The 26,226-nt window shown below is 42.8% G+C and overlaps 1 protein-coding gene across 6 annotated transcripts in view; it reads left to right on the plus strand.

Moving 5' to 3' along the window:
- The window catches only part of CCDC85A (coiled-coil domain containing 85A), a 195,934-nt gene that overhangs the window by 147,920 nt on the left and 21,788 nt on the right, over positions 1 to 26,226 (plus strand). For 4 of the 6 annotated variants that reach the window (XM_074949488.1, XM_074949489.1, XM_074949490.1 and 1 more), the window contains exon 3: positions 13,931 to 14,007. The exons of the other annotated variants lie outside the window; for them this stretch is intronic. In XM_074949488.1, the coding sequence (XP_074805589.1) occupies positions 13,931 to 14,007 (77 nt within the window). The remainder of the gene's footprint in view (positions 1 to 13,930; positions 14,008 to 26,226) is intronic. 6 annotated transcript variants of the gene reach the window in all.

The following is a 26,226-nucleotide window of genomic DNA, read 5'->3' on the forward strand; positions in this document are numbered from 1 at the left end:
GGAAGAAATTTTGTTGCGTCCAAAGTTTTATGTACAACAAATAAATCTCCTGCACCAAGACAGTAGAATCAATATTGTTCTTAAGTAAAATATAAATCTGCTTATCCTCAACAGAAAGTAGAAACCCAAGCCTGTATTTTTAAATAACCTGTCTCAAAGGCAACATCTAAATAGTGAATAAGAGTGTGGCTTAGAACAAATCTTTGAGGGACTCCTTAAGTGACATCAGCAGGAGTCAAACAAAAGTCTGCTACTGAAATAGAATTATGTCATCAAGTTGAGTAGGAGAAAAACTAATGCACTCTGGCCCTAGTCAGTGCAGCCCCAGTTCAAAAGGAGGTCATCATCTATAGTGTCAAAGTAGCACTTAAGTCCAGACAAATGCAAACACACAGACAACTCCAGTCAGACTTCATCAATAAACCATTAAAGCCTTGACTATAGCAGAGTCAAGACTATGAAAAAATACAAACCTCTGACTGCAACAAATAGACATAATTTGCAATTAAAAGCTGCAACTGAGAAAACACTAGTTGTGTAAGAAAATTTGGATAAAAATATCTAATTCCAGAGACATATAATTACTTACGTCTGGATCCCCTGTGTGTTGAAAACAGGAGGTACAGCACCTGTTGCCCAAGAAACAAAAATAACTGTTGATTGAAAGAATAATAATCTGAAGGATACATTCTAGTTAAAAAAGTGTAAAGCTTACAAGCACTAAGACTTAATTTTGAAATAATCAGAGCAGTATCCATGGAGCTGAGTTTAGTGAATTGACAAACAAAACCAAAAACAACCACCACCACAAGAAGTTATATTGTTAGTTACAGGAAAAAACTGAATAATTGCGACCAATAATCACAGATGAGAGCGCTCAGTTTTGCTGCAACAAAATGTAAGACAAATAATTATTCTGGTCAAAAGAGCAATAATCTGAGTGATACAAACCCTACTCTAAGGGTTTTGCTGCCATAGGTGTTCTAGAGAACATGCTTTACCAGTCACTTTCACAATAAACAGTTGTTAAACGTTTTGCTGAGCTTAATACAATTTCCCTTAGGCAAACCTCAGGTCTATCTATATGATAGTGCTAGCCTTAATATTGTTAGGTTTCAGAGGAAGTTCACCATAGTTTAACAAGAAGCTCTCTAGGATTTAAAAATGTCATACAAGGGATGCAACTCTAATAGAGCTAGTGGAAATACAGAGTAGCTTCAATGAGTAGCTTCACCAGTGTAAATAAGAACAGTATGTTGACAATGTACAGTAACGAGATTTTAAAATGGGCTGGATGCGGTTATAACATTTCTAGTTATGACTGTTAATATAGGAGTGCTCAATCATGCTTTGAGCTGTTACTTGATCCCTGTAAGGTACAAGGGAAAAGATTTATATTCTGTCATACTAGATAGTTGGCTATGTGCAGATTCTCACCTTTCATCTCGCGAGATATTAGTTGTTGTTGCCAGGAGATGGACTTAAGTGACCTGGTCTAATACAATATTGCAAATCTTATGCTCCTGTTGAAAGTAGTACAGTGAAAGCAAGGTTACACATATCCTTCATGTTTTTGAAATAGCTTTCCAAAGACTACAGGCAGCATCTTAAAGGCCTTTCCCTATTGTTTGAACCTTCTGCAAATATTTTTAATTGAACCAAATTCATCAGCTACCTATATATCTTGGCACACAATGGGTTAACTTCTTTGCTGATGTAACTAGATGGCTCAGTTGACTTCAGTGTAATTTTACTGATTTATACCACTTGAGAATTTCTCACTATATTTAAAATATGGTTACCCCATTCATCAGAATATAACAAGGCTTATATAGATCCTGGCACACTCCATGTAAATTATGATTACCAAATAGAGCGAATCAGAAAGTTTTGATGAAAACCAAAACAAGATTTTAACATTTTTCATAAAATTTTATTTTTCCACTTCTGGCCAGCCATATTATGAGATACCTCCCAATTTAACAGAACTGCACATCAGTGAAGGAACTATCAGCTGTAAAAAATAAAAGTTCTATTCAAAAAGGAGCTGCGTAATGAACAATGGTCACATATATAGCCACAACTGTTGTCAGTGCAACTCAAACTCAGCACCTTAAGACCCAAAAACCAGAGCTCTAATGCTTGAGTTAAAGAAGATGATTTTTGCTGTCTAATTAGTAGACTGTTAGAGTCAGTTGGGCCAGTCGCTAAAGGGAAACATGACCATATGCAGTAATGGCTTATCCAAGGCCTGTTGAAGTCAATGGAAAACCTACTATTGACTTCAGTTAGCATTGAACCAGGGCCTAAGCCATATTCATAGTATGAGAAAGCCCTAGTGGAAAAAAATAGAACGAAGGGAAACGTCTTAAGAAAAGAGAATTTAATGTGACATCCACAACCATTCTAAAATAGAGGAGGAAATCCAGTTTAGAGAACATTACAAAAGTATTTGATTAGGGAGATCAGTCACAGACACACTGAAAATGGATATCCGTGTGATAAAAACAAGTCAAGAATATGCATGTGGGAACAAAATCAGGCTCTAACATAGTTTGACACAAACAAAAAAATATCTAGCAGTTTCAAGAATTCTGATGTCATAAGAGAAAAATGATCAGCTACATTAATACTGAAGTCCTCTAATAACTTTAGACTAACTGATACAGAATGAGGGCAGATTGTCTCAGTATTTCTATAAAAACATGGTATTAAGTTTTTGAGGATGATAAATTACCACAAATACTACACTGTTATTATATACAAATAATCAAGAATTTTAGTTTAATTCCCAGAATGGAGTGAGGCACAATGACTACACTTCCAACTATGTTAACAGCATGTGGAGCTGATGTAAAAAAGGAAGATTTGAGGAACTGTGTGTGGTATAACTACGAAGATTTTCATCTTCACTGAGCAGATCCAGTACATCTTGTGGTGGTTCAATGACAAGACGGAACACAGCTTTAAGCAAGCAAGCGAGCTGGTCTGCTAACGGGCTTCTGCCTGTCAGCTTTCCACCTTCCCCTTTATTCTTTCTCTCCCCCCGCGCATTACATTCTCCAACAGATAAAAGGAATACACTGGCTTTGTTTAACATTCTTATTTACCAATTTCTATCTACCGCATTCCTTGCTCTCGGGCCTTGAGCCCAGTCCTGGGAGGCTTCCCACAGTTCATGTCATCTGGGCGAGATTCCAAGGTTCATGCCCTTGAGAGGAGCTGTGTGTGCACAGCTCCTACACAACACTCCGGGTGTGCCCTGAATGTTGCCAAGCGCATGAACCCTGTATGAATCCTACATCCCCTCCTTTTTGTTTATTTGTGCTCGGCCATCTCAGGGTAGCCATCAATTTGCTTTTGCAAGCCAATTAACTCCCGGACAGACAAGGTCATAACTCGTGGAGCCTGCCAGGGTGGGTCTCGACAAAGCCTTAACAAAAAGGAAATACATTGCACACAGCAACAGCAGAAAATAAGCTTAAAAAGGTAACGTGTAATTGGCCAGGCCCCAATTAGCCATGCTAGAGTACTGGGAAGAGAGGTTCGTGTAAGCAGCGAGCATCATCTCATTCCCAGTTTCCTCAGGGTGATGACATACTGGAATAAGGCACGTACCTAACAATTCTTCAGCTGCTACAAAATCAGATAAACAAAAGTGGGTAACATTTGCTATTGAAGCCAATCTTTCCCATAGGTTATATGTCATTCGGGCCCGTAACGGAGGAAGCGCTCCCGAGCTAACCCCTACAGGAAATAGCAGGCACAAAAGTCATACAATCAATACAGAATTAGTAGTATTTTGGGCGAGAATTGCCACAAACAAAGTCTCAGGAGTCTCTGGCTGTTGGTTTGCTGCCAGTCTTCGTTGAGCCGCGGCAACCAATGCTTTCACTGCTCCCCATGTCACGGGCTGGCTTGGGACGCTATGTCTTCTCCGTCTCCGTCCCGCCGTTGTCGACCCGGGAGGCACCGTGTTCTCCTCCAAGGTCAGCTGAAACTCTGGTATGGGGTTCGACAGCCCCTAGTGCCACGCCATGCTGTTTCAGTGCCGGTCGCACACACCAGGCCGGAACCCACAATGGTCCTACAGGGAGAGACACAGCGGCATATCCCCGACCCCAAGTGATTAAAGGCACTGGGCCCAGCCATTGCGGATCGGGCAGCTGACGGTAATAGACACACGGTCTTTCCAGTACCTTGGATTTGTGAAAATGCCGATCTGCGGGGGTCTGCTGATCTGCGTTAAATTATTTAAAGTAAACAAAAGGATATGCAATTGTTGCTGAATGTCTCCTAAGGTTCGGAGACGCAGCTCCCCTTGTTTTAATTGTTTGTCAAGCAAGGTTTTTAGCGTGCGATTTGCACGTTCAACAATGGCTTGGCCTGTGGAATTATAAGGGATCCCGTGTTTGAGACGGATGTCCCATTGGGCACAAAAGGTGGAGAGGACTGTGGAGCAATAGGCTGGGGCATTATCCATTTTTATCTGGCTCGGGTGACCCATAACAGCAAAACAGGCTAGCAAATGGTGAATAACTTTGGGAGTGGCTTCCCCACGCTGTGGGGTCACCCAGAGGAATCCCAAATAGGTATCAATGGAAACATGTAAAAACGAATAGGGGCAGAATTGTGGCACGTGAGTGACATCCATTTGCCACAGCTGATTTGCTGCGGTACCTCTAGGGTTAACGGCATAAGAAAAGGTAGGGGCAGCAGCGGCACAGTGGGGGCAGGAACAAACAATAGAACGTGCATGATCAGCAGGAATGTAAAACTGTGAGGCCAAAACAGAGGCAGACTGATGAAAAAAGGAATGGCTTTCAATGGGGTCAGAAAAGAGGGAATTTACCTGACCACGTAACGCACGATCAGCGCGCGCATTGCCTTCAGTGAGTAGCCCAGGCAGAGGAGTATGACTGCAAATATGAGCAACAAAATAAGGGAAATTACGAGTGGTGAGGAGATACTGTAAGGACAAAAACAGGTGAAGGAGGTCCGCATCAACCTGAGGGGTGATGAGGGCAAGGGGTAAATAATCAATTACCTGATAAACATAATGCGTGTCCACGATCAAATTAAAGGGACAATCAGCAAAAAGTTGAAAGGCCAAAATAACAGCAGCTAGTTCCAAGGACTAGTGAAGCTCTCCAAGCGCTGTGCATGCAAATGTTGTTGTACAAATGAATGAAGCGCTTTCAGCTTTTCTAGGGGGAGGGGCCACTGGTCAATCCATACGGGCTCTAAGGATTGCCATACCAATGGTAATGCGGATGGCAAGGTGGGTGAGGGAGGATTTTGGGCCATTATATATTAATATCGAGGGTGGTGTCCAGCTTTGTAAGTAAGTCACGGCCCCAAATATTGAGATGGACAGGGAGTACAAAAGGGCGGATTGTAGCAAGAGCACGGCCTCCTGGTTTAGAGACCGTGACCCAAGACAAACTTTGGCGCCCGGGTTTGCTACCCCCGATCCCCCACAACTCTTTAGAAGGAACTGTTGGCCAACCGACTGGCCACTCCAGATCACAAATCACCGTAACATCAGCTCCAGTGTCCACCAACCCTGTAAAAGGAACATTATTTAAAAGAAGTGTTAACTGAGGTTTTGAGGGGCGGACCGACAGTGTCAGAGCAACAAGTGGAGAGGACGTATTGTGAGACGGTGACTGAGACAGCGTCGATCCAAAGCCGCCTCCGCCCCGGGCTCGATCCTCTGCAGCTGGCACCTGATAGGGGACTAAAATCAATTGCGCAATTGACTGTCCACGCGGGAGCGACTGCGGAAGATGGGTCCACACCTGGACCTTAATAATGCCGGTGTAATTGGTGTCAATTACTCCTGGGATGACAAAAAAACCCTGTTTCCCAGCGTGTGAGCGAGGGAGAACCAGACCCACAAATCCGGCAGGGAGAGATCCCGTCACCTGTGTAGGTATGGCGCAGACCTCCCCCGGCAACTGAAAATCAGCGTCCTCCTGCATAATCAAATCAAGCCCTGCACTTCCGGCAGTCGCCGTCCTCATGGAGTCTATGGATTGTAAGGCAGAGGAACAGTTGTCTGAGTGGGAAACACCCCCGTTTGGCCCTGGGTTCGGGGGAGACCCGTCGTGCGGTTTCCCGACCCGCTACGACACTGATTAGCCCAGTGATAGCCCTTCCGACACTTGGGGCACTTCTTTGACGGGTGGGCGGGCGCCGCCGATGAGCGGCACTCCCGCTGAAAGTGACCCTCCTTACCACAGCGGTAACAACGCTTCCCCTCCTTCCCGCTTTTCTGCAGGGTGGCGGCCAGAACTCCAGCTTTATGTGCTTGTGTGCCGATGTTTTGGCACGCCCGCAGCATGTCCGACAGCTCTAGAATTCCAGAGGGTTGTGCAGCCTGGAGAGCATGGCGGCAATCCTCGTTCACATTTTCAACCGCCATTTTTAACAGGATCTTCTGAGCTGCTGCAGGGCTATCCACCTGTCGGAGGATAGCCTCCTGCAATCTGTTGGTAAAATCCATAAAGGACTCTGATGCGCCCTGACGGATACTGGCAAAGCTTTTGGTAGGCTTGCCTGAATCCGGGACCTTCCGGAAAGCATGCTGGGCACAGGTGGAAATAATGGGGAAGACGGCCTGAGGGAGTTGAGACTGCAGCTGAACGGTAGCAAACTGGCCCTCCCTTGCCAAGTGCTCATAAATGATACCTTGCTCTCTATATACCTGGGCTTGGCGTTCCGCCATCTGCCGATACTCACTAAGCCAAACAACATACTGACTGGGTGTCAGCATCATGCGCAACAGCGCCTTCCAGTCTTCAGGGACCAGAGAGTACCCACTACCTAGCCCTTCAATGAGACCACGTACATACATGCTAGTCAGGCCGAACTCACGAATCACTTTCTTTACCTCCCGGATCACCGAGTAAGGCAAACTGACCCAGTTTGCAACCTGGTTGCCCTGGCCATCATCCTGCCAGGTTACCGGACAGACTGAGACCAGATCAGCCAGCTCCTCTGCTGTAATATCTGAGCCAGTCTTCGCTGCGTGAACCATTTGTTGCACCAGCGAAAGCCCCTGAGCAGACACGGACGACCCCCCGGGGGGCCCCGGAGCATGGGCCCCACGGGGGGATGGTAATCACACACCGGCTCCGGTGGGGGAGGCGGTGGTAATAGAGGCACTGGGGGCGAAGCAGAGGGAGGGATGGCTGCAGGAGCGGACGGGGGTGGTGGGATCGGCAGCCCCTCTGTTGGCGCGGGAGAGGGCCTTTCCGAGGCGACACACTGTTGCATCGCTAGGAGGGGGGATGGCTGGAGGAGTGGACGGGAGTGGCGAGATCACCAGCCTCGCGAGGGAGGGCCTTTCCGAGGCGACACACTGTATAGCGTCGCGGCAGAGGTGCCAGGCATGTAAAGCCTGCACGGGCGCCCGAGGCTCTTTGTGCAATGTCTGGCCCAACCGCTCCCAGTCCGCTAGCTTAAGGGTTCCGGCTTCAGGGTACCACGGGCATTGGGCACGCACCTCCTGTAGCAGGAGAGTGAGTTCTCGAGTGGGGCAGTCATGCTGAGCCTTACGCAGCAAATAGTGTAGCTCATTGCAGTGTTGCACTTGCAAAGCAGAGAGGGAGCTTCCCATACTTACAACGAAAAATACTCACCGGGATCCGCGAAGCGGATGAGTGACGCGTCTGAAACCCTTGCCGGGCGAGGTGAGTGCTGAGGGCCCCACGTTTGGGCGCCAGTTGTGGCAGTTCAATGACAAGACGGAACACAGCTTTAAGCAAGCAAGCGAGCTGGTCTGCTAACGGGCTTCTGCCTGTCAGCTTTCCACCTTCCCCTTTATTCTTTTTCTCCCCCCGTGCATTACATTCTCCAACAGATAAAAGGAATACACTGGCTTTGTTTAACATTCTTGTTTACCAATTTCTATCTACCGCATTCCTTGCTCTCAGGCCTTGAGCCCGGTCCTGGGAGGCTTCCCACGGTTCATGTCATCTGGGCGAGATTCCAAGGTTCATGCCCTTGAGAAGAGCTGTGTGTGCACAGCTCCTACACAACACTCCGGGTGTGCCCTGATTGTTGCCAAGCGCATGAACCCTGTATGAATCCTACAACATCTGAATATACTTGCAGACTGGAAGGAGACTCTTAAGGGTCTGTCTACACTGCAGTAAAACACCCGGGCTGGCCTGTGTCAGCTGACTAGGCTCACAGGACTCGGGCTGCAGGGCTATAAAATTGCAGTGTAGATATATGGGCTCAAGTGGAGCTCAGACTATGGGACCCTTCCCACCTCACAGGGTCTCAGAGCCAGGGCTCTACCCTGAGCTTGGACATCTACTCTGCAATTTTATAGCCCCACAGCCAGAGTTCCACGAGCTCGAGTCAACTGACAAGGGGCCAGCAGCAGATGTTTTATTGCAATGTAGACATACCCTGTAATACACCAAGGAAACAATCCTGTGTCTTCAGGGGGCTGTGAAAAAATATGACCCAGCAATCTTTTCCATCTCTATTTTTTGTGCTTATGGCTTTAATGAATAATACTATAATTTTAAAATACACATTTGACAGAGATCATATTTAATGAAGTAGAATGGAACTTGTTCAAGATTGCTGCTTCAGTAGAACAAATATCTAAAAACAGAATATTGGACCATGGGAGAAGCAGAAGTAATGCAGCCAAACATGAAGCTAGGAGTTCCCACACTGGATCTGACCAGTGGTCCACTGGTGGGGAGAGATGGATCAGAATTCACATTGCACTCCCTATCAGTACTCAGCCCAAGCCGGGGAAGCTAGTGATCCAACCAGCAGACCAAATTCAGTGATGAATCCTGGTCATGTGCCACCTGAGGCACGTTGCACATAAACTAAGAAGAAGTGGTCCATCTATTCCAGTATCCTGTCTCTGGGTCCAAATCCTGTTCAGTTCTTGAGCAAAAACAAGTTGTTTTGTCTTATCCAAGTCCTCATTTGGCCATAATATCACTGACAGGTTTACACTGATATTCAGAACATGACAATAGAGCTTTTACTGGTATTAATACAAATATTTTTCCATTATTCGTTAGTTGTTTAAGACTGAGGGAGCTCAGATCAGATGTGTTTGGGAATTAAAATTCTGTATTGTGACAAAGCTCTGTCCTTGCCTCCGTGGGTCCCACATTTCCTGGCAGATTTCACTAGCCTCAGGGGCTCACTATGACACTCAATGTAACCCTTCTCTCTCTCTCAAGACAAGGGTCACAGTCTACTGAGCCATTTTCATCATAAGCCAGCAAGGGAGGTGAGGAGAAGTTATCCTTCCTTGCACAGTCTCTGTTGTCTCCCAGTCTCAATGATTAATCAGGGGGCAAAGGTGGGGGCAGGGGGGAGCCCAGGCCCACCCTCTACTCCAGGCTCCAGCCCAGGGACCCTAATAGTATCAGCTATGGTAGCTGACCTTTTAGAAACATGACATGTACAATTCCCTGGTCTACTTCCCCCACAGCAGCCCTCCCTTCCTCAAGCTCCACTTCACCCTTACCCCAGGGCCTCCTTGCTTGTGCCTGATATGGTGTGTACTACTCAGCCTCTCCAATAGCACAACTTCCTTCCACAGCTCCTGACATGCCCACCCACCTGGCTGGCTGGGAGGCTTTTAACTAGTTTCAGCCAGCCACTGATTGGCTTCAGGTGTCCCAGTCAACCTAGCCTTCTCCCTGCCTTCTCGAAAGTTCTTAATTGGACCCAGGGGTCTTAATTGACCTGGAGCAGTTTCCATTTCACTTAACCTGGTACCAGGGATTAGTTTAGCCTGGAGCTAATATATCTATCTCCCACTACTTTTCTATAGTCATCTGGCCTTGCCCCGTCACAATATGTAAGCAGCTGTGCAACCAAAGATTAAGATTTGTTTTGTAGTAAATGGAGGTCTTTTGCCATGCATTTGAAATCCTAAGAACTACATGGATAATAAATTAATGTACTTAGAGAAGCATAAAATACAAATGGCTTTACTAATTACATCAGTGAAAATCATCTTATTTGTCCAATGATTATCAATTTGTCTTTCAAAACAATTATTGTCTGATATTGTGGTGGGGTAGTTTGCCCCTTATAGGCCGTGGGCCACCTTGCCATGTGACATGCCCTTTTAAGTCTTTAAGGGTTCATTATATGAACCTAATGGGGACAGAGAGAAAGTAGTCTTGGGAATAAATGATGCTTGGGAGGAAATCCTGTCATTATATCTTTAAGAATCTGAGGCCAGGAGTCTTTCAGAAAGGGCAGGAAAGGCTCCTCTCTCCCCTCCAAACAACTGGGAATGAGCTGGGAAAAGAGGTCCAGCATAAATTCTGTCGCCTCTCTCATAGCAGGTCAGATGCCTGCAGACACTGTAGGGAGTAAAAGGACTCCTGTAGGGCCCTAAAGAGCAAGAAGGCACCAGCAGGAGAAGGCTGCCTGCTGGATCCTCCTAGCCTAAGGATTAATTGAGGATAAAGGGGCCAGCAGAGGGAGAAGTTAGTTAAGGCCCTACAGCTGGAAAAATTATAACCCGACCCCAAGGAGGAGAGCTGCGGGGGGGAGCTCCTGCCATAAGGAGAGGCAGTGACTGAAGCATACCACCAGCTCCAGGAAGGAGGGCGGGGGCTCCTGAACTGGGACAAAGAGCTGACCGGGTCTTTTATTGGGACCCCAGCAGGGAGATCTGGAGCAACGAAGTAAATCATCCATTGTAGAAAACTTAATAAATCAGACCCCAGGAAGGGGGTACATGTTCTTGAGCCAATTAAAGTCTGGTAATTGAAAGAATACGAGGGTGGAGTGCCCTGGGAGGACCATAAAGGGTCATGGCTTACCTCTTGACAGGTATATTGGAGCATCTTGCAAAATGCTAGACTGGGAAACAACACTAATATAGATCTGGTACGTGTTACAGCTACAGTTCTCGTAATGCCTTTGCCTGTGCTGCAGTGAATATAGGTTGGATGAAATCCTGCTCCATGGAAATCATTGGGAATTTTGCCACTGACTGCAATGGGGATAAAATTTCACCCCGTGTAATTTATGGTATCCATTTTACAACATAACTTGAGTATATTAATTTATACTCCTATATATATATATATATATATTTGTAATAATGAAGGACACCAGGACTACTCATTTCAATTAGCATTTGCTAGATCAGGCCCTTGGTATCTGACCTAATTGTTAGTATTAATGGGATTGGTAGGGAGATTAAAATAAACCTTTCATACTATGAAAGGGTTGAAAAACTAGGAGATTTTATACCAGATGCTCAGATAGTGTAAAATCAGCGTTGACTTCACTAGAGCTATGTAGATTTACACCAACTATGGCTCTGGTCCTTAAGCTGTAAAGTATAATACAAAGGAATATATAAGAGAGGTGAAAATCTTTTACAAATATAATATGTAAGTATGTGACGCTAGACGGTGGTAGAGGAGCAAATGGCAGAAGCAAAAGCATCAAGCGTAAAAGTGAATTCAAAAGACAATGGCATAATGGCATGGGTTGGCAAAAGCATGAAGTTCAAAAGGAGCAGCTTTGAGTCCAGAAGCCTCCTCTTGGTGGTGGAAATTTGCAAATCAACCCCGTTGAGAAGATGGTACTGTAGGAGGAGGAGGAGTACATAGTCTTTCCTCTAGAAGAATGTTGTTGGAAGGGAAGGATGGACTGTGAACTATTTCCCAAAATAACTGCCCTTAGGGTGGGGAAGGTACTGCAGGAGACTGTTGTGGAGTGCTGTTACCACTGGGGGTGGGTTACAGATAAGGAAGGAGGGTCATGAGATGGGAGGTCCTCTTAAAGAATGTGGTTAGTTTTGGATAAGCTTTGCAACTTCAGTGCTTATCTAAACCAAACTTTGGGAATCCAAAGAGACTCATCCAGGACTAGTTAATGCAAGATTTGCAGAGCACAGCATATAAAACCTCAGATTACCTTTCTCCCTCTGTTTCTATGTGTAATCCACTACTTCACTGTGTACTAATCATTTCTGACAAATGACTATATATTGCCTTCATGTTCTATAACTTCATATGCACTACATATGTTTGCATATTTTAAGGCAGGGTTTCTCAAACTTCATTGCACCGCGACCCCTTTCTGACAACAAAAATTAGTACACAACCCCAGGAGGAGGGACTGAAACCTAAGCCCACCTGAGCCCTGCTGCCCTGGGTAGGAGAGCCAAAGCCCAAGCCCCAGTGCTCCATGCAGGGGGCCTGTAACCTGAGCCCCACCGCCTAGGGCTGAAGCCCTCGAGCTTCGGCCTAGGCGGTGCGGCTCAGCCTTTAGCCCGGGACCCCAGCAAGTCTAAGCCAGCCCTGGTGACACCGTTAAAATGAGGTCGCAACCCACTTTACGGTCCCTACCAACAGTTTGAGAACTGCTGTTTTAGGGCTTGTATTCATGGAGACACTCAGGAAAGTTAATCAGAATTAAATAAAGGTATGAATTTAAAGTGGATTAGTTAAACTATATTAAACCCCTATGTGGACACTCTAATTCAGAATTAAAATGGCCCTTAGTCTACTACCTCCCCATAAGAGTGAAACCTAGTCTACTAGAGAGACGAGGTGGGTGAGGTAATAGCTTTTGTTGGAAATATATTGCCTCACCCACATCGTCTCTCTAATATGCTTGGACCTACATAGCTACAACTACATTGCATTCCCAGTCTCCTATCATTTTTATTTCATGGACTGGCCGGCATGTGAAGTGACTTGGAAATATTAGAGATCTAGAGTGTCAAATGCTCAGCTAATTTCAACTGAGGAACTCCAGTGAAGTCAGTGGAGCCATTGGGATTATGCCAGTTGAACACCTGACCCAGCATGTCCACAGACACACCCTTTAGAGACCAAATAGCTAATTCTCCGCTCTATTCCCTTTAGAGACCAAAATAGCTAATTCTCCGCCTATTCCCTGAGTAGATGGCTGGTGTAATTCCAGCTAAAGTCACTAGAATACACCAGCATAAAAATGGTGTAGAGGATTAATGAATCAGGCCCCAGAGAAGGGCTGACTTCTGTTGAATTAATAGGGGCTGGTAGAGTCACAGTTATGGTCTTGTACGGAGAAGTAGTCTTCTGTATTACAATTAAACTACACCCCATTCCATGCACATTTTCTTTAGAGGCAGTTTTCTACCTGCAGAGCTTCCATATGGGCCAAGATATGCATGGTCATCTGTACTGGAAAATTCTGATTTTTGGCTTTGGTTCTCCTTCTGGACTAAATTCTGCTCCCATTTAAGTCATTAGGAAAACTGTTTGCTTCAGTGGGAGGATAATTGACCATATATGACTCTCTCAAGGGTGGAAGAGAGCCCATGGAATTGATGTATGCTTATTTTTTGAATCTCATATCTGAGGGAAATCCTGCTCTCCTTCTTCACCTGAGGCCAATGAAAATATTTGTGTGAGCAGGATGGGGCGAGCAGGATTTACCTCTGTGATTGGCTCTTGCTATAGCACAAACTCTTTTATCTCCATGGTTGTACAAAAGTGACCCCATAGTTCACTGTATTATTCTTGTGTTTCTAAAATTGTATGTAGTTACATAGCACAGAAAATTCAGGAAGTTTAGGGTAGGGATTAGCAGAAATTGTTCTTCATTGCCTTTCTTTGGGACTTTTATTGTGTTGTAGAGAAGCAACTGCCTTGTCATTTACAGTAGTTTAGACTCAAAATCAGCAAGGAATTAGGCTGATTCTGCCAAGTCTTAACGTTTTAAACTACTTATAGTGTCAGCAACAACTGGTATTATCTTAGAGAGAAACAGAACTGAGTGTTGTAAGGTACATTTAAGAGGAGATATCTGCTGTGATTACACCAAATCAGAAATCTCCTGTCTTATATAGGCTCTGATGCTAGTGCACAAAAGCAGACTTGTGTGTATAATGTGAGTTTTTTCTTTTTAATTTTAGACTCAACCTTGTCCTATGTTAGGCAGCTGGAGGCAAGAGTAAGACAGCTGGAGGAGGAAAATCGCATGCTACCCCAGGTGGGTGACTTCCTGTTGATAGGAACAGTAGCTCCTAGCTAGATAGTAACACTCATGTATTAGTGTTTAACATCAGTGTTTTCTGCAGTGAGACACTGATATAATTTGAACTCTTACAGTGATCAAAGGCTCTCATTACAGTAATCAAAGCCTCAAGCATCTTTTATTTTCATTTCTCATTGTTGATTATAGTGGAGCATTTCTACTGGTGTATTTGAGATCATGACAATACTTCAGAGCATTTTTTTCACCTTTACAAGTGTTGATACCTTGTAAGAACTCACTGGGGGCTGAAACTTATGTTATAATTAACAATTAAGAAGTTTAAAATTACAAACAGCTGACCTTTGACAGTCCTAGTTTCATCTTAAGAGTGAATTTCTCTCTTCATATCTTTCTAAAATATAAAGTTTCAAATGCTATTGTGCAGTCAACTAAAACATTACTTTGATTCAAAAATGGAAATTTGTCAAGCAATTAAAATAATAAATTTGTTATTGTAATTTTTTGGGGGGATGTATTAGGTGCTTAATGGGGAGACTGAAATTACATTTTAAAAATAAACAAACAAACATCAAATGATTTGGAGTTAAAGCTCTCCTGGGTACATGCATTTCTTTTTATTTTAACTATTTTTATTTATTAGCAATGAATTAATAATATTTGCATTTTTCAAATATATGTTAATTTTGTATTGACTAATGCATCTTGCTATTATATTTCATTTAAAAATACTGTGGAAATTAGTACCTTTTCAAAATGAAATATCTTGTTCATTTTAAAAAAATACCCATGTAATGCTAGTTTGTTGTACTGATTCAGAATACTATGACCTGTGTGTAAAATCAAAGATAGTGGTGAAGGGAAGGGGCAGTGATATTCACAGACTCTGAGTTAATCATTTTTATAAAGTATAGAGACAAATGCATTAGTTACAAGGATGGCTCAGGATCAGAGTTGGTGATGTCCTTGATAAAGCAGATTTTAAGCAAGGTTTTGTCTAATAGTTAAAGGGGGTAATAGTTCTATTCTTTGTTCTGCCACTAACTAGTTATGTGACCTTGAGCAAGTGATTTAACTTCTCTGTACCTTAGTTTATTCATCTGAAAAATGGGCATATAATATTCACCACCTGCAAGGGGTAATGAGGATTATCATATATAAAATTACATTTGCTGAGCCTTTGAGATGCAAGATACTCTGTGATGCAGAGTATTATTGTCTTGCCAAGCAAGGCAAATGAAAATGATTGACCAAAAACACAATCTCTGATTTGTCTTGGTGTGATGCAGCAGTAGGAGGAGATGGAGATAGATCATTCAGGAAAGACTTTAGGGCCAAAAATTTTCAAGTTACTAGTGATTTTGTTTGTCTCCATTTTGGGGTGTACACCTGAGACACTGTAAAGGGGTCTGAGTTTTCAGAAAGTGCAGAACTCCCAACTTCTGAAAATCATGACCCTTTAAGGTCTCTCATGTTTGGTATCCAAAGTCACTAATCAGTTCTAAAAATAGTGCCTAAAAGTCTACAATGGGGCAGTGGTGTATTTTGGGGGGGGCACAAGCTGAGGGAAATGCAAAGGGAATAATTAAGTAGGCAACAAAGTCTGCATCTTGCCATAAATATATGCTTTATGGCCAAATGTGTGTCTATATCTTGGCTTGGTTTATTGGTTCTAGAAGCTAACCAAACACCTGTGAACACTTTATCATTAGAAATTATGAGAATGACACGTGTTGGCCTTTCACAGCATGTCTGCTCATCCTAGGAATTTCATTGCTTTCAGTACAGGAAGGAAGTATAGTTAAAAGCTAGCCCATTCTGAAGTCATACTCCGTTATGTTAGTGTTTCATTTATATGAGACAGTAGGGACCTGGCCAGCATGTTCTATAAAGAATTTTCTGGGGCTTTCAGGTGAGTTGGTGAAAGACACTTGTTCAGGCAACATTCTATCTGACCTGTTTTTCTACCTTCAAAGTTACTAAGGTTAAAAAGGGTAGTAGTGGCTAACCTTCTCTGTTGTCTGGGTTGGTTGTCATTATGGGAAACATCGTAACTATACTCTGGACACTTGTCAGCCTGAAACAGAAGTAGAAAGACATAGAATGGGATTTTGATTTTCAAAAGCTCTCTGCACGTTGCTTTAACTCTCTTTCTGATGAAGGCGATGGGAGTTTTATGAGGGTTAGGCTGACTCTCAGTGCTTTTGACAATTCCACTCCAAGCCACGTCTACACTACCTGCCGGATCAGCGGGCAGTGATCGATCTATCAGTGATCGATTTATCGCGTCTAGTGTAGACGCGATAAATCGATCCCCGATCACTCTGCTGTCGACTCTGGAACTCCACCAGGGCGAGAGGTGGAAGAGGAGTCGACGGGGGAGCAGCGGCGGCCATTGATCCCGCGCTGCGAGGACGCGAAGTAAGTGATTCTAAGTCGATCTAAGGTACATCGATTTCAGCTACGCTATTCTCGTAGCTGAAGTTGCGTATCTTAGATCGACCCTTCCCCCCCCCCCCCCAAGTGTAGACCAGGCCCAAGTGTAGAGCATCAAATGAAGTTCCTTTTCTGTTACGGATATGAAAACTCTACCTGTGTTGTGGGAAGGGAATGTCTTTTTGTAAAAACAAAAAACAACAACAAACCCCCCTGTTATTCAGTGGCACTCACCCTGCAGGACAGCAGGGATTTTAAAGCTCCAGGACTGTACATATTAGAAGAGAGTGAGAGAGGTGAACTGTTATTGATACACTTGTTAGTAGCTATTCTATCCCTGAGTGAGTATGATCAGTGCTACTTACGATGCTTACTTTTTCCTGCCTGCTCACCTCTCTTCTTCTGCTACGCCTTCTTTCTTCCTCTTTAAGCCCTTTCCTACCCTGCCCTATTTCTCCTCTTCCAGATATGCATTACTCATACCAACTTGTGTAATGGTGTGACCATTTATACCCTGCATAGAGCACAAAACTCCTTGGCAACCAACTAGTTATCTCCCCTTTTCTTTTGCCTTTTTTGTCTTTTTCTTACATATTAGTTTTTATTTCAGCCCCGCACTGCCTGTAACTTAAAGGTTTTATTAATATTTAGCAGCAGGCACCTCTTCAGAAAAAAGTGTTTCAGTGATGACATCTTCACTGTTCAAATTGAATTCTGAGCTCTAGTTTGCTGCACTATGACAAGAAATTACAATGGCTAGGGGAAAAACCAATAGCTACAGTGAGTCAATATTTCAGTCAGATCAGGGAATAGAAATGGTATAAAAATGCTCCTATTCATTTAAGACTGCAAAAGTCTCCCAACATTTGCTCGTGTGCTGGTTGATTGCATTCTAGTAGGTTTAAGAGTTATGAGAAGCTGCAGACAAGTTGTAAATTTGCTTTGTTGATGGGGGCAGCAATTAGCATATATTTGTTTTCAGATGGCAAACAAAAGATATAATCCAAGCACATTCAATATATGGCCACAGATATGAGTTTTGTGAAAGAAAGCAGACGTTTTCCAAGACATACAGCATGCAACAGGGTCTTCCTACCAGTTGCCAAACTACATTGGCTGGGCATGAGGAAACAGTATATTATTGGTTAATATCAGTGCTTCTCAAGCACAAAAGTATGTAACAGTGCTTGCTAGTGGTGTACATATAGAGACACAATTTGGGGAAGGATGTTTGTGGGTGGTGTAATTTGAACCAAGAAAGATCTGGCATATAATAAGACTCTTTAAGAGATCTGTGGTTTGGCCCATGGCTGTTCTGCGCAATTCACAGAAGCACAAAATATTTATGATGATTTTGGTGGATCAGAAAGAAAGCAGACTTAGAATCAGTAACGTCAGACTTCTTTTCAGGAGATTCATGGTTAGATATAATATGACTGGAAGAGTGTATCCAGTATGTATGTATGTTTAAGCAACTTGGTTTATACAGTGATTATTTTCTCCTATATATTCAGGGCATGTTTAGAATTCTTGGTTAAGCCTTACCAGACACTGGCCATGAAGAATAATATCTCTGCACCCTCTTACCTAAAGTTTTATTTCATGTTTTTGTTTGTCTTGTCTATCTTTATTTTAATATCTCAGTGCAAGGAATTTCTCTTAGTCCAGGTCTACACTTAAAACTTTTGTCACTATGATAATGTTGGGGTGTAATTTTTAAAAACCTTTTTATACTGGCGAAGCCCTAGTGTTATACCAGAAAAAAAGTGCTTTTGCTGGGATAGTTTATTTTGTTTGAGAAAACCAAGATAAGCTATGTTGGCAAAAGCACCTCCTTTGCTGGTGTAAACTGCATGTACACTAGGAGGGTTTGCCAGTGTACCAGTAGTTATACTGGCAAACCTTTTCTAGTGTAGCTTAGGCCTTACTGTAGAGACTAGTTTCAGTCCGTATGTAAAAAAGGCACAACTCTTGTGTGAAATAGCCGCTATTGTTATGTCAGATTGAGGGAGGTGGATTGGAAGTTCTAATGGCCACCTTTCACATGACAGTACATGGCTCTGTGAATGCTGAACAGAATGGAGTTGCTTGTTTCAGCTAGAAGCTGACTCTGGTTTGTCTACTATCTCTTGGCTGTAAAGTTAAGAATAAAATTATTTATATAAGAAAAGCTTTTTTCATTAATGTGATGACCAACACAACTCCCATTAAAATTATTAGTATTTGTCACTTATATTATGGAATTCTCAGCCAATTGTTCTAATTACCATATGAGAGAGTTGCAGTTGCTTAATCCTAAAATCAGTTCCCCAAGATTTTCCACTGATATTTACTTGATTTAAATTTTGATTCATTTCAGCAGTGTTCATGTGTCTGTTCCAGACAAGTTTCCAGTAAATTAGGACTGAATTTTCTTGGACTGAAATAGAAGAATCTGGGTGGTTAGAGGACATGAATAAAGTAGCAGAATAGAAGGGATAAAAAAAAATGAGTGGTTGAACAGAAGTCCCCTTCTGTTTAATTAATGGGTAGGTGAGAAAGGTGGGGTGGTTAGGAGCATAGAGTGGGAATCTGCTTGGGAAATTTCTGAACGTTTGGAGGGAGTGGCTGCTACAAAAATTAGGCCCTTATTTGCAGGCGTTTTTTGTCCCCATGCATAAAAGCAGAGGGTGTGATCTGACCTCACATTTTTATTGCATGCAGTAAATAACATAGTAATATTGTAACCAGAGTCCTTAACCAAAGAGTTGCAATTAATGAGCTGGCTGTATTACATTGCAATATGTTATAAGATAAATCATACGAAAACAACCTATGCATCACCCTTTTCGTGTGCCTTTTTTGCTGTTAGTCTCTACCTATTGATCGGCTCTTGTGCATAGAATTTTAGGCTATCTCTGATAGTATATTCTGCAGTTAGCAGAGACATAATGTCTGCTTGTACTGAGACATTTTGCAGTAGTCAAGAAGCTTCTTAAAAGACAAAACTGGATTCATACTTCATTTACATCAATATTATATTGATGTAAATCCATTAGGCCACATTCTGATCTCAGTTATGTTGGTGGACGTCTAGAACAGTGGTTCTCAACAAGGGGTACGTTTACCCCTGGGGATATGCAGAGATCTTCCAGGGGGTACATCAACTCATCTAGATATTTGCCTAGTTTTACAACAGGCTACGTAAAAAGCGCTAGTGAAGTCAGTACAAACTAAAATTTAATATAGACAGTGACTTGTTTATACTGCCCTATATACTATACACTGAAATGCAAGTTTACAATATTTATATTCCAATTGATTTATTTGATAATTATATGGTAAAAATTAGAAAGTAAGCAATTTTTCAATAATAGCGTGCTGTGACACTTTTATATTTTGATGTTTGATTTTGTAAGCCAGTAGTTTTTTCAGTGGGGCGAAATTCAGGGTACTCAAGACGAATCAGACTCCTGAAAGGGGTACAGTAGTCTGGAAAGATTGAGAGCTACTGATCTAGAATAACTCCACTGATTAGGCAATCGTTATTCCAGATTTGCCCTCATGTGTAACTGTGAACAAAATCTGTCCCATTGACTCCTTATCTACACTGATGTGTGATCAGAATCAGGCCTCCAAAAGTCAGTTAAATGAAAAACAAGCTTGTGAATTGAACAGGTTGATTATATTTCTAGGGGTGATGATAACATCATACGTTGAAAAAACACAAGTGTAGATGTACCATGTAGTCAATGAATGTATTTGGGAAGAACATTCCTGGTGAGCCACTCTCTTCTTCTTCAATTAGTTCCATTTTAAGTTGTATGGTGGAGAGAAGGAAGCGTGTTAGGATTAGAATGGAAAAAAAGTCTCTGTTTATGTAATCTGGCTACAAGTCCCAACTTTTTATGAAATAGGAAGCCAGAGGCAAATATTGCCAGGACAACCAAGTCTGAACAAACAAAAAGGATGTTGTCGTTGCCTGAAGTTTATATGAGTGTGCAAGAGCTAGAGGAATTGAATTCTCAAATTCCATGGCAACGCAGCATAAGTCTGACACAGCAGAGCTTATGCACAGGTTAGCCAACGAGTCAGTGAAAGAATCTATGAGGTTATCTAGCACTGCGTTTCCTTCTGTGCATTCTGTCCTTTCTTTTCAGTTTCTTGATTCTTGGGCCGTTTGTTTGTTTATTTGTTTATTTATTTATTTATTATTGTTATCATATTACCAAAGGCCCCCTGTTGAGGCATGGGATCCATTGTGTGGGGTGCTAATCAGACACATAGAAGGAGACAACTTCTGCCCCAAAGAGTTTATGATCTAAATAGACAAGACACAGACGGTGACAGGCAAACAACAAGTAAGCATCTGTCTAAAGTACAGACCGTGTAACTATTTATCCCTTTCCCATTCACACTCTGCCCAGGTTCCACAGCCACCGTGCGTTGTTGCTGCTCCTTTAACACTTCTTTCTTCTTCAGAAACTGCAGAGCTACAATTCATTTGCAAATTTAATACCATTAATTTGGGCTTGAATAGGGACTGGGAGTGGCTGGCTCACTACAAAAGCAGTTTTCCCTCTCTTGGTTTTGACACCTCCTCATCAATTATTGGGAGTGGACCACATCCACCCTGACTGAATCAGCCCTGTAAACACTGGTTCTCCACTTGTAAGGTAACTCCCTTCTCTTCATGTTTCAGTATATTTACTCCTGCATCTGTAATTTTCACACCATGCATCTGAAGAAGTGGGTTTTTCACCCATGAAAACTTATACCCAAATAAATCTGTTAGTCTTTAAGGTGCCACTGGATTCCTCGTTGTTTTTGTAGCCTCAAGTCTTCTTTTCTTCTATTGCTGTAATAGCCAGCAAAAGAGATTTTGAAGAACTTCCTGAAAACATTTTTTTGGGACCCAGTCACAGCACTCAGTACAAGGGTCACAAACAAGTGACATCTTCCTGCAGTCATTGTAGGTTTTTTACAGGGGATCACTAATTAACCAGCATTATTTGTCTTGTGGTCCCATGACACATTCACAGTGACTTCCCCACTGTCAGTCCTTTAAAGATGCTTCAGATTGCAAATGGGATTATTCAGCTTTTTCTTACACTTGCCTCTCCTCTGCTACAACCAGGCCAGATCAGAACAAGTTATCCAAAGAGACAGAGACAAAACTTCTCAAGAGGCTTTGGTTTCTTGGTGGCATAAAACCGACCAGGAACTGACCAAACTGTGTGGTGAAAAGGAGCTGCAAGCAAGCAGCCATGGAATGGCACTAGTAGAAAAAGTGAGCAAATGGAGATCATTATTACCACAGATTCAGAAGATACTCTAGTACTAGCAACTTCAGACAGGTGGAGCCGGAATGAAAATATGAGCTTACTCCAAAAGAGTTGCTAATTTGACACCAATATCTAATAAATGATTTAGAGAAGACCTAGGAAATTCCATATCATTAAGTGACAGGTTTCACCATCATTAAGTGTGATTTCTGCTTTAAGTAAACACTGAAAACACACAGTAGGGACAAAATGGGAGAAGACCTCCACCAGTGCAATTTCAGCATGGATTGCTGATAAACATGCCTAACAAAACTATTTACCTTCTTGGAGGAAATAACAAATATGATTTTAAGGGTCTGTAGACAGTCATAGATATATTCTGTTTAGCTCTTAAGAAGGTTTGTGGTACAATAACACTTAAAAGACCTGTCTATAAGGTCTATAAATATAGTACTATCTGGAGTGAGTTGTATTTCCATTGTGTTGAGTAGGTATGTAAGATAAGAATACAGATAAGGATTGATTAACTCTAACACTACTTTCTTGTAACTTCACTGCAGTCACTCCAGACTTCTCTATTGTACTACCTGTAATTAGAGCTCCCAAATTTCTTCTTGTACAGTCAAGCACCATCTAGAGATTTAATAAGGTATTGCAAGATTTTCATATAATAAAAATGCTCATGTTAGACAAAATATGCACTAAATTAACTTTTAGAAGTTGTCTAATATGTTGATCTCACAATTGGTTTAATTGTATATGTTATAATTTCCTGTCAAATTGCCTGGTGAAAGCATATGTTTTTTTAAAACTACATCAGATGACAATTCAGAGGGAATTGTTTTTTCCAATGAAGTTTAAAGGACTCTCCAAAATGTGAAGTTCGAATCATCTTTGCTTCACCAATATGCTGTTTGAAAGTGGTTGGTAGTTATAGTAAAAATAAAGCAGAAAATAGATGTGATCTAATGTTCTGAGCATAGGACTAGGAGCTAGGAATTCCAGCCTTCTAATCCCAGGTCAGATGCTGATTTCCCTTGTGGCCTTGTGCTGACTGACTTCACTTCTCTGCCTCAGTTCCTCAACTGACAATATTAATAGAGCATTAGGAGGTGTGTTGTGGTGTTCTAGCAGGGCTAAGCATGGATCCCAGCCAGGCCTTTCAAGTTCTTTGCTTGCTCTGACTTTTCTGTTTATCCATTCAACTGTGCATAATAGGGTCTTGACATTGTGTGTTTTTTGCCAGAGATTTACTTCCCTTCTGATATTACATGATATAGGAGGCATATAGGATTGCTAATAAGAGACTGCTTCATTTACTGGGTCATGGTTACAAAAAGTTATGCCCCTGTCACATGTCAGTTCTCAGTATCCACTACCTTTGAGATTTTTTTATTTTGTAAACTGATTTTTTTTTTAAAATGGCACTTGCAGTCCTTAGTTTTGCTGTTCAATGTCCTGTTTAGCTGTAGATTAGTGCATGCTTTTTCAGGCTCTGTGCTGTGGGTTGTGAAAGGCTAGTCTAGTTATATCATTATTTAGTGATGAGATCTGCTCTAAGTAAAGATTCAGAAACAGCAAGTGAATGCAGTTGGAAATATCCATCTGAAAAGGTTTTTGACCATCAGATGGGAATTCAGAGACTATAGTTCTAAGATGCCTTCTTCATTGAAGAAATTTTTAAAAAACCTGAAAAAATGGAGGTTTTCTGAGATCTACAAAAGCAAGAAACATAGTAAACAAAAATGACATAATGTACATTTTAATCAAGAGGATTATTTCCAACCAACTCCTTGCTGGTTTGTCTTAATGGCCTTTTCCTCACAGCATGGTCTTGTAAGTGCAGTTTATCCTGCTATCCCAGTTGCTTCCTTTCCCCCGACTCCCCATTCTCTTTAGTATTTCAAACAAGTCAGCAAATATACCCTCTGTCTTGCAAGAATGAGAGGGTAACAGGGGAGGGTGGGTAGGACACTGCACCCCATATTCTTCATAGAGATATTATATGATATGATTATGGCATAACTATGGTGTATTTTATGCAAGATAGGACATGTGAGATACCATTGGAAAGGTTATGATTTACTGAATATTATTATCCTATTTGTATACAGATGTCACTTTGTATCTGAAGTTAGGAATATTGACAAATGTGTTTACACCTGGGAAACGCCCACTAGGCAAAGGATGTTCAGTCTAGATGGCTGGCTTGGAAGGGCCCATTCAGGTTGATGAGCCATTAGGAGAAAACAGTAGGTTTTAGAAGAAGCTCATCTCCCAGCAGGGAATCTTTCTGAGGACGCTACAAACAGCCTCTGAGCAATGGCTGCTGTGGCACTACAGGGACATGTAACCAGGTGACCTGGTTACGACTCCATCTTGGAATACCACTGTTTTTCCACTGACTGGTGTGGGAACCAAACTTTGAGACAAGGGGTTCCTGCCACATGCGAAAGCTATTTAAGGCAGGGGAGTGACATCATCGTAGTTCTTCACTGACTCCTGCCCCAAAGAGACTCTAGGAAACACCTGAGGAACACGGACTGAACTGGGAGGAAGTGTTGGACCCAAGCTAAAGGGATTTTTTAGCCTGTGAAAGGAACACCTGGGGTTTTTAAGCTGTAAGCAAGTGCAGCTGGCCCCTTAAGAATCTCTGCAGCCTGCTTGAATCATCATTTAGGGTAAGAATTTGCAACTCATATACAATCTCTTGAGTATATTAAGCTTAGTTCGCATGATTTGTTTGTTTGCTAGGTAATCTGCTTTGATCTATTTGCTATCCCTTATAATCACTTACAATCTGTTTTTGTAGTTAATAAACTTATTTTTGCTTTGTCTAAAACCAGTGTGGGAGAGTCATAACTTTGGGCAGAAAGCTGTTGCATATCCTTCTCCACATTGAGGGAGGGAGCGAATTTCATGAGCTTACACTGTACAGATCTCTGTGCAGCACAAGATGGTATAATTTTGGGTTTAAACTTCTGAGGGGGGTGTGCACTCGAGCAGCTGGGCATTTCCTTAGCTGTAGCCTCCCCATGCAGAGCTGATCACAGCATCTGCAGCTGGGTGTGTCCCTACCTGTATGTGTGCTGGAGCTTGTCAGGAGCCAGAACTAGCTGCCTCAGAATAAGGTGTGAGGTTATGGGGTGACGGAAACCTGAGTGCACTGATTTTAATGAAGAAGCAAGGACCTGTTTCTAAATGCTTTCTTCAATGGGGGTGGAATTCAGCCACTCCACTCCTCTCATGTGGCAGGCTCCTGACCACCCTAAGAAGTTCATGTTATAATTAGAAACTATGTAGGTACTTCTTTTGGGTATTTAATAGAGTGCTGTGCTGCAGAATCATCCAAGACTTCACTTGGCATCCATCAATCATCAGAATACCAAGACTTTTACCCAGCTTCACTTTCAATATAAGAATCAGCTTTATTTTTTTTACATTTTCCAAACACAGATCATGATTTTCAAAAGTGACTATAGGTTTTGTTTGCCTCCGTTTTGGAGTGTCTCTTTTGAGACACCTCAAAGAGGCTTGATTCTCAAAAAGTGCTGAGCACTTTGCTTCTGAAAATTGGTCCCCTTTTGGAGGTCTCAGGTTAAACACCCAAAAATGGAGGCACTCACAATTATTACAGTAAAACCTATTTTATCCGGCATGTTGAGGGAATTGGGGGTGCCGGTAAATGAAAAATGCTGGTTAACTAAGATGAAGGAAGTTTGGGTGCAGGAGGGGATGCGGGGCTGAGAGTTGGGGCGTGGGAGGGGGTGTGGAGTGCGGACTCTCTGAGGGAGTTTGGGTGCAGGAGGGGGCTCGGGGCGGCGGGTTGGGGCACAGGAGGTGGTGCAGGGTGCCGGATCTGGGCAGTGTTCACCTCGGGCAGCTCCCTGCAAATGGCAACCTGTCCCAGCTGCTCTTAGGCAGAGGCATGGCAGGCGGCTCCATGTGCTGCAACTGCCCCGAGCACTGGCTCCACAGCTCACACTGGCTGGGAACCACAGCCAATGGGAGCTGCGGGGGCAGCACCTGTGGGCAGATGCAGTGTGCAGAGCTGCCTGCTGCGCCTCCACCTAGGAGCACCCGGGACAAGTCGCCACTTGTGGGAAGCTGCCCAAGGTGGGAAGCACCCCCGAGATCCGGCACCGCACACCTTCTCCCACTCCCCAATCCACTGCCCCGAGCCTCCTTCCACACCCAAACTCCCTCCCAGAACCCGTGCTCCACACCCCCTTCCATGCCTCAGCACAGCACCAGCCCCGCACCAACCAGACTATAAACTGGAATTTCAATGAAGATCAGAAATACCGGTTTATAGAACTTTCCGGTTGATGAAGTGCCAGATAAAACAGCTTTTACTGTAGTTTCTTTAGAAAACCTTGACCTTATCTTTTATTTATTAGTTCACAAGCGGGATGCTTGTCTCCTCTCAGTACTGCTGCAGAAGATCAGTCTCATGGTACAGCACTGCCACTATTTGCCAGAGATGGCCCAGACCAAAACTCCTGATAAGGAAGTA

The sequence above is a fragment of the Natator depressus genome, chromosome 3 (assembly GCF_965152275.1).
Source record: "Natator depressus isolate rNatDep1 chromosome 3, rNatDep2.hap1, whole genome shotgun sequence".
NCBI lineage: Eukaryota > Metazoa > Chordata > Testudines > Cheloniidae > Natator > Natator depressus.